Source organism: Notothenia coriiceps, unplaced genomic scaffold, assembly GCF_000735185.1.
Source record: "Notothenia coriiceps isolate Sejong01 unplaced genomic scaffold, NC01 NC01_scaffold00025515, whole genome shotgun sequence".
Lineage (NCBI taxonomy): Eukaryota > Metazoa > Chordata > Actinopteri > Perciformes > Nototheniidae > Notothenia > Notothenia coriiceps.
In genome coordinates, this window is record NW_011358216.1 from 187658 (window position 1) to 196509 (window position 8852).

An 8852-nucleotide genomic window follows, 5' to 3' on the forward strand; every position below is an offset into this window, starting at 1 on the left:
ATAACCCACTGTAACCCCCTCACACCCCACTGCACGCTGTCTACCATGGGGCTCTGAGGGTCATAACCCACTGCACGCTGTACTCTTTAGTCAACTGGACATCATTATCAATGCGCAGATCACTGCACTGGTACAAACTCATCTATACCGCTATGCTTGGACTGCTGCCCCTCTACATATCCACTTACATATCACACAAACAGTACAGCTATAGACTACGATCTCAAAATGACATCACTCTGTCCGTCCCCTCAGTACGCACGGTGCTTGGGAAAAAAGCCATATCATACTCTGCCCCCTCGACCTGGAACACACTTCAGTAGGAACTTAAGCTGACCACTTTGATACCCATCACGGATTTTAAACTCATTTTAAAAAAGCTGGAGAAATCTTCTGTGGGTGTTTGCACCTGCTATATCTGACTGTATATGGATTTTAATGACTACTTTTTTAACGATGGATTTTATTGTTGCCTCTGTGTTTAGTGTCCTGTCTGTCTGTAACTTTGTGTGGTAGTGTTACCACTGAACAGGTCTCTCTTGAAAATGAGACCTTGTGTCTCAATGAGATCTACACCTGTATAAATAAAGGCTAAATAAAATGCACAAAAACCTATATAACTCACTACAGGAAAAGGAAACCCCAAAAAGCATAATAGGATAGCATAATTTCAGTTTTTGATTTCAGGTTTAGCAAACCCTGTGCTTTTGTTAGTGACTCATTGGGAACTATTTTAGACACAGCCCAAGTAGACACACACAATGTGTGCTGGCCAGGAGGAGTGTCGGTGGCAGCAGCAGCAGGAAACCAAAACCAACTGCTGGTGGTAGAATAACAGCCGTGCTTGATTTATTTTTGGGTTAATATTAGTTTTACTTAGGGTTAATATTAGTTTTATGTTTTGTATCTTTGTTGTCTTGTTTTGTATTTTAACAATAACCATGAAACCATATCTGAGTCTTCTGAGATGTTATCTCTGCAGGGACTGAAGTTCCCGTGGGAGAGTGCAGTGTCAGGCCGGGAGGTGTGTCCCGAGGACATTTATGGAGAACAAGAGATTCACATAAATGGAGACGTCACCCTGGCCTTCCAACACTATCTCTACCTCACTGAGGTATGCTCTTTAATCCCCACTCATTGTCATAGTGTCTCTTTCTCACTTCTGTACAAAAACACCCTGTGTAATGATCTCTTTGTTGCAGGATCTGTCCATGTTCACAGAGGGCAAGGGCAAGGAGGTGATATACGGGGTGGCTGATTACTGGGTTTCAAGGGTATCATGGAACCCCGAGGACAAGAAGTATCATCTCTTAGGTACAAATCATTTTTAGAAAGAGGTTCCATTTAGCTTAGCATGATTATCAGGCTAATAATTTAATAAAAGCTACATTTCAAATGTCTGACTTTATTTATTTTATCTATATATAGAAAAACTTGTGATTTAAAAAAAACCGATTTGTAATAAAGTAGAATTTGTTTCTTGTGTTAAAACTATTTTATATGTTTTCTTAGCACTGACAATACACAGCACATTTATTGTACCAGCCAAAAGCCACTTTTCATTTGTAGTCCCTTATTTAATTTTTTTTTAATATTGATTTTGTAATGTCAGATTTAATAATAAATGTTTTATATTTATACATGTTAGATACCTACAAATATGACATTAATCAAAGCATACTGTATGATTGTAATGTTTTAGTTATTGAATAACAGCCAGGATATTTCTATTAAGATGTCAATTTAGCTTCACATAATTATCAGAATATATATATTTATTAACTAAATTAAAGACATGTTACTTATCTACTGGACAACATTCACTAAGTTGTTGATTGTTAGAACTCTTTTAATGTATTTTTTACATGTATACATTTTAGATATGATGCATGTTTTTTATTGAAATGTTATGAAGCATTTCCCCTTTGTGCCATTCAGGTGTCATGCCACCTGATGAGTATTATTACAATGTCAACAACTCAGTGTACACAAACACAGTGGCCAAATTCAGGTACTAGTATTCAAGTATTTCCCCGGCCCTGCATATTGACTCATCATCACTAATAAAACTAAAAGCTTCACACTTTTCAGTCTCCAGTTCGCTGTAGAGTTGGCTGAACTCCTCCAAGATCCTGCACCGAAGGAATGGAAAGAGGTGGCCGATCAACTCAAAATACCTTTTGACGAAGAATCCCAGTACCATCCAGAGTACGATGGCTACATCAAAGGTGTTTGTTTTGTCCATTTTGACACTGACATAAATAAGAAAGAAGAAATATCCACAACATGATGAGAATGTCTTGTGTACGTCTCACAGGTCATCCAGTGAAGCAGGCAGACACGGTGATGCTGGGATACCCTCTTGGTTTGGAAATGTCCCCCGAGATCAGGAGAAATGACCTGGAGGCGTACGAGCCAGTGACAGACCCTGATGGTCCGGCCATGACATGGGTGAGACACAGCATGCTGTACGGGACTGTGTGGGAGATTCTGTGTATGCCCTTTTCTTGTGATTACACTTTAATTACAAATAAAATATAAACTATATACTGGGTAGTGGCAAAGGGAGTGTTTAAACATAAATCAAATCCTCAATTAAAGCAAAAATAACATTTAAAAAATACTTCAATGAGTAAAAAGTAAAAAAACATAGGTAGAAAGTCTCTAAAATGTTTCTTAAAGCTTCTGAAATCAGCATGGTACAAAACATTAAGGGTTAATTAATATTAACCCACCATTTTTCATCCTATTTATTTGCATATTTATTGTTTTGGTTTAACATAAAAAGCAGATTTTATGGATAGAAGTGGAGCTCACTTTTTATGTACTTTAAATTGTTGGAGGTTTAATATATAATAATTACATTTATTTTAATAGTTCAACAAAGGTTTAGTAAAATCTGCAAATGAACAAGTATATACTGTATACAGTAGCTGCGGTAAATAAGTTAAACACATTTTAGAAATTGGTACATATATTTGTTATGTTTAACAGTGTCCACTTGCATTGAAAGTAAAAGCCTGTGGTTGACGTTCCTTCTTAATCAAGTGTGTGTTTGTAACAATGCTTTTGCTTTCCGTTACCAGGGTATGTTTGCAATCGGCTGGCTGGAGCTGGGGGAGGCTGAGAAAGCTCAACATTTACTTGAGAAGTGCTTCAAAAACATCCAGAGACCGTTCCAGGTGTCTTTCTGACTCAGAAAACCACACAATGCTAATAAATGCCTCTCTGCTGGATATCTAGTGAATGTGTGGTTACCTCTCCTCACAGGTATGGAGTGAATCATCCGATGGCTCTGGTGCAGTTAACTTCCTCACAGGGATGGGGGGATTCCTGCAAGCTGTGCTCTTTGGTTATACTGGCTTCAGGTCAGTTAATGAAAAAACACTTCAATATGTAGACAGCAGGAAGGCAGTAAAACAAAGATTAAAATTCTGTTTTCCCCCTAGAGTTCAGAAGGAATGCCTGGCCTTTTCCCCGCATCTTCCCAAGGACATATCGGAGCTCTGTGTCCGCGGTGTGAGCTACCTGGGCAGTCAGATGGACTGGCTGCTGAGGAAAGACGAGGTTTGTATCATACTGAGGGAACAGGGACAAACAGCTGGCAGCACTAAGCCCTGCGATCTGCAGGTGGTCCTGAAGGCATCAGGAACTAAAATCCCTCTCACACCAGGTAAACATTTTTGTCTTAAGAACAAGGTCTATTTACACTTAAAGTGGAAATGGACAACTTTTTAACCCCTGCCCCACCTCACTCGTGATTCCTCTTGGTTTTATTGTTGGTGCCTTTGTCACAAAGACAACAGGTTCCCTTCAATAAGACATGAGACATTTTATGGTTTTGGTAGTCATACAACTAAATGACAATCAAAACAATAAGATAAGATAATAAAAAAGGATAAAAATTGAAAATGCTTTTTGCAAAAAGTGATATGTTTAGTTTTTAAACTGTCTGCCATTCCTGCTGCTGGGTATAGTAACTGAAAATACATATATAATTCATACATATATAGAGGCAGACAGAATGCATAGTGAAAACGATGCTTACAGGGAAACAATCCAAACGACAGTGGTGTATTTATACTATAGCCATTCCATCTTGCAATTAAGATGTACTTCACAATGAGGCTAAAAAATGGTTCTGTCGCCACTATACGTTTGTTATAATGAAGAACACACTTAAACCTCCAAACTACAGCCCAAGAAAAAGACAAGCAGATAATCTGTACATTACAATTACAGAGAAACACTAAGTATAAAATTATAGTATTTGAGTGACAAAATAAGATGATGAAGAATCTCAAACTACACACATAAAATATTTTACAAATCCAGAAATTGCCCCATCTGTCTTACCGATGGAGAAAATAATGAAATAAAAAGAATGAAGAGCACTTACTCTCTTTATATTGAAAAAATAACTGGCTCTTCAGACAAGTGACAGCTAGGCTTTTAATACCATAATACTTGCTATCAAGTCTCATAATGTAAGAAAAATGGCTCAAATGTTTCTAGGGACCTTAGGGAGTGTCATACCCTTTGCCAGAATACTAGGGGTGATATACCATTTGTCAAAACACATAGGAGTAAATCTGGTCAATCGGTGCTGCAATCATTTAAATAAAGGATACCAAGATGCTACAAATAAAACAATACTAATAAACAAAGAATCATGTGTATCTATTATCTGTAAATTGTCCTGTTGGACCAAGTTTGATATACTTTTATTTAGTACTCAGTAAAGTGTTATTGTTACTTTGCTCCTTAATTACACTTTTCATATTTATTTTTTGCATTGACGCACTAAGAGATTATTAATTGTATACATCTATATTTTCAGGGAAGCCGGTAACTTTTCCTCTGGAGCCCGGGTGTGTTTGTAAACTGGTTTCGATGTCTTTCTGTTGGCCTCTCTGAAACAGCAACCATCATCATAATTTCATTTATACACAATACAAAATATCTTCATATCAATGCTACTGTTAAGTTGTATGCTGCCATTAACTTCAGCAATAATGGACAAAATGTATGAAATTCCTATAGTACTATCATAATAATATGCCATGTTACAAAGTCATGTATCAATGATATTGTATTGTAAATGATATATGTATTCAATAAAACTCATTACACACTGTGCAAAGCTTATTTTTCACATTTGATTTGTTTGTGGATTTGTTATAAGTAAAACCATATTAAACAATGCAGTCAAGCCTTAGTTGTGTTGTGTGACTTATCCTCTAGCTTTGTTTACTGGAGGGAGGCAGCAACCAACTGCTGGAGAGGAGGTGACATTTATCTTCCCTTGTATTATTAAAAACACTCTGTTCCCCGGAAATAGTCCCTTACTTTATTCTAATGATTTCTTAAAAATATTTAAAAGTTTTTTGACATTATTACATAATTAAAAGTACAGGAAACATTAAAGCCACTGTCAAACATGTCTTTAAGTTCAGTGGGCGGGGCGGAGAATATTCTGACATGGAAATCATTGGTTGATTCAAAAATCTGTGCTGGCGCTGTAACTACGCCCTAAACCTACATTGATTCGCTCGATTTGTTCACCCGTTACATTCCTCGCTATTGTTCTGAAGGCACGGTCCGCCCTCCCGGACAAATTGAGAAAATCGAACAACCCCTCAAACGTCACTGAGCCTCGCATTTTAATTGGCTGGTGGTGGAGTTTTGAACAATTTAAACGGTTTCAGCGGGTTTACGGGGAGCAGTGTGTTTCCACCTTTCTGTTGAGAGTTGACACACGACACGATACGTAAAAGAATGGGAAGATTTTAAGACTTTTATATGCACGTCAATATGCAATTGATTTAGCTTTTAAAGCGGACAAACGAGTATCGGTTTTATTTTTTTAAGAGACTTGGACATCTAAGGTAAGGCTATGTATATTTGACATCAAGGAAAATACCTTTAGCTATTTGTACGTTAGCTCAACCGCCTTACGTCGTAACGTTAGCATTTTAAACCATTACAGAGCACTTGTATGAACAATAATGTCATCAACTTAAATTAAATATTGGAGTCTGTTGCAACACTATTAGTTTAACTTGATTTGAATTTAGGTGTTGCAGCCTCGATGGTCGCAGATCAGTGTTTCATGCTAGCTAAGCTAACGTTTTACCTGGGAAACGTTACCGTTGTTCACAAATTCAAACGTTTCCGTTTATATGAGGCGTATCTTAAAGAATTACTAATGTCAAATAACTGCAAGCGTTATGTTGTTGTCGACCATCCTGATAACTAATAACAGTTTGCTACAACCTGTGCTAATGCGTCCGCGAAAATAGAAGACAATGCGCATGCACCGATTACATTCAAAGACAAAATGGATCTAAAAAACAAAGCAAACTAAAATTACGTAGATTGATGCCGACAATTAACTGAAATTAGTCGTAGATATGTTTCTGATTATGATGAGTATTCATTTATGAAATCAAAGTTCTTATGTGACAGTTCGCATAGAACTGGCTGTAAATACCCTTTGACTGTTAGGTAACGTTTGCTTGAATGTGTGAGTGTTGACCATAGACTGTATGGTCTTGACAAAGAAAACTAAAAGCCAACTGTTTAAAGCTGTTAACTTTGAAATTGAGCTTTATATTTGTTTGTTTTTTGTATTCGAGGACAATTGATCAAACAGACAATGTCGTTTTGCATTGTTGCTATAATGGAAGATACAATATTTAAAGCATCATTAGTAACTATTATGTTCGGTCAATTCACATTAAAATAAAAAGGCCCTTTTTAGATTTCCATGTTTTCTGTATATAATGGCTGCAGCATTTGTTGGTTAGTAATTGGTGCATTACAAAATATAAATGGATTGTGTTCGCTAGATTTGTCCAGGGTGCCATTGAAGGAGATTATAACAAGTGTCTTCAAGTAGGCATGCTAAAAGGAAAACAAAGACTGCCAAAAATCACATTTAAACAACCAGTATGGTCTCTCATGATGTTTCTTGTATCAGTTTATACTTGCCATCTGAGGTGTGTACCAACTTTTGCTTATTTAATGGTTCAGTCTTTCCCTCAGGCTGTCAACATGAACTCCGTACTAACATCAGTACGATCCCTCATGCACACGTTTGATGGCAAAGCAAAGGAATTCACAGATGAAATTGAAAATGTCCACATGGTCTGGCTCGAGGAGATCCAACAAGAAGCCAACCGCATGTTCTCAAGGTGAACTAAATATACATTTCCAGAACTTTATTCTTCCCTAGAATTGTCTTTTTAAGGGTTTAGTGAAACGATTTCTTTTCATTTCAGGGATTTTAATGCAGAACCAGAATTGATGCCAAAAACACCCTCACAGAAAAAGAGTCGCAGGAAGCGTCTATCTTCAGGGCATCAGGAAGAGAATCCAGCCAGGCGAAGGTTTGTTGCATTCAATACTGCCTGAGCAATGGGTACAAGTTTCACATTTTAAAGGTGCCCTAGTTTTTAAAAATTCACATCTAACTTTTCCTTTTCAGATTTTCAAAGGGAAAGCGCAGTAACCTTCGTGGCTCCATTGTCAAATCACTGAACTTGATTACTGAAGAAGAGATCATTCCCGAGGCTTCCACCTCTCAGACCAACACCACCTGGCAGCCTAAACGCACAACCCGCAAAAACAACAATAAACTACAAACACAGTCTGAGGTGGCAGAGGATGTGAGCTTAAAACCTGAGGAGGTTCAGAACAAGAAGCCAGAGCTGGTAGAGGTGGACAAGACGGATTACATATGTGGCGACGCCCAGTCCCCACCTGCAGTACCATCACCCGAGGTTGCTGTCAGCATCTCTGCCTCAGACCGATTGTCTGCAGAGAGTGTTAAAGATGTGCAGCTCTCTCCTGGTCGTTCAGCTGCCAAGATTGCAATAGCGGGCGCAGCTCGGAGCTCACGGCGGAGCTCTGTGCGCTGCTCCCTCAAAGTACGCCACTCTCTGGCCGGTCTGCGGCACAGTATGACCCAGGAGTCTGTTCGCCGCGCCTCGCGTCGCTCCATGCTGAAGAGGCAGGTGTCTCGTATGGGCAATTCCATATGTAGCAGCAACATTGATGGTGAGAAATGAGCTTCATTTGGTTTATAATTACATAAAACGCAACAAAAATAGAAACTCTGTGGACGGTGATTAATGTGTATATTATTGTTTGGTGATTTCAGAGCACTCTTCTGTGGACTCGTTAGAGGAAATGGAGGCGTGAGTAATGACTAACATTTTTTCTGAATGTATTGGCTTATTAATAAGAATCAGTTTCTGAGCCCTATGGTTGTATTCACTGCTATAGATTGCCAGAAGCTGTAAGTACAGACTCAGATGAAAATGCTGCTGCTGAAGAATGTATTGAAACTCTGGAGGTATGAATATGTACTTTTTTCTTTTAAAATGTCAAACTGAAAAGGACTTTGTTCTTTGGTTATTGATCAGCACATTTTTTTTGTCAAACAATTGTAGAGCCAGATCATCCAGATCCCACAACCGTCTTTCGGACGCATAACTCGATCAGTGGCCGCAAGCTCTGTGGTGGCAATATCACCGTTTACATCTGAGCTCTCAGTGTTCACTCCCAAAAAGAAAACAGGTATGAGAACTCCCCATTTTCCAATTGATCAGTTCTATTTTAGATCTGGTTGAACGTAAATCTATATTTGTATATTATAGTTTTCTAACTAAATGCAACTCGTACGTGTATGTATTTGTGTTTCAGCTGCAGAGAAACATCTGACGGCAGTTCGCATGTGAGTGTTGTGAGTGTGTGTGTGTGTGTGTGAGTGTGTGTGTGTAGCACAACATGACTGCACTGTTGGTTGATTAGAATAACATTAAAGATAATATCAACTTGTTGGGGCT

The 8852-nt window shown here is 38.2% G+C and overlaps 2 protein-coding genes across 2 annotated transcripts in view; both read left to right on the plus strand.

Annotated features, from left to right (window-relative positions):
- Window positions 1-5162, plus strand: part of pgghg (protein-glucosylgalactosylhydroxylysine glucosidase) — an 11085-nt gene extending 5923 nt beyond the window's left edge. Inside the window, exons 6-14 of the mRNA XM_010783659.1 lie at window positions 983-1114; window positions 1203-1314; window positions 1939-2011; window positions 2092-2228; window positions 2318-2451; window positions 3087-3182; window positions 3271-3368; window positions 3450-3673; window positions 4841-5162. Of these exons, the coding sequence (XP_010781961.1) occupies window positions 983-1114; window positions 1203-1314; window positions 1939-2011; window positions 2092-2228; window positions 2318-2451; window positions 3087-3182; window positions 3271-3368; window positions 3450-3673; window positions 4841-4917 (1083 nt within the window). The 3' untranslated portion in view covers window positions 4918-5162. The remainder of the gene's footprint in view (window positions 1-982; window positions 1115-1202; window positions 1315-1938; window positions 2012-2091; window positions 2229-2317; window positions 2452-3086; window positions 3183-3270; window positions 3369-3449; window positions 3674-4840) is intronic.
- A 533-nt stretch (window positions 5163-5695) lies between these two features.
- The window catches only part of LOC104956198 (inner centromere protein A-like), a 4325-nt gene continuing 1168 nt past the window's right edge, over window positions 5696-8852 (plus strand). Inside the window, exons 1-8 of the mRNA XM_010783663.1 lie at window positions 5696-5888; window positions 7048-7196; window positions 7284-7391; window positions 7490-8061; window positions 8165-8201; window positions 8290-8359; window positions 8457-8583; window positions 8710-8740. Of these exons, the coding sequence (XP_010781965.1) occupies window positions 7057-7196; window positions 7284-7391; window positions 7490-8061; window positions 8165-8201; window positions 8290-8359; window positions 8457-8583; window positions 8710-8740 (1085 nt within the window). The 5' untranslated portion in view covers window positions 5696-5888; window positions 7048-7056. The remainder of the gene's footprint in view (window positions 5889-7047; window positions 7197-7283; window positions 7392-7489; window positions 8062-8164; window positions 8202-8289; window positions 8360-8456; window positions 8584-8709; window positions 8741-8852) is intronic.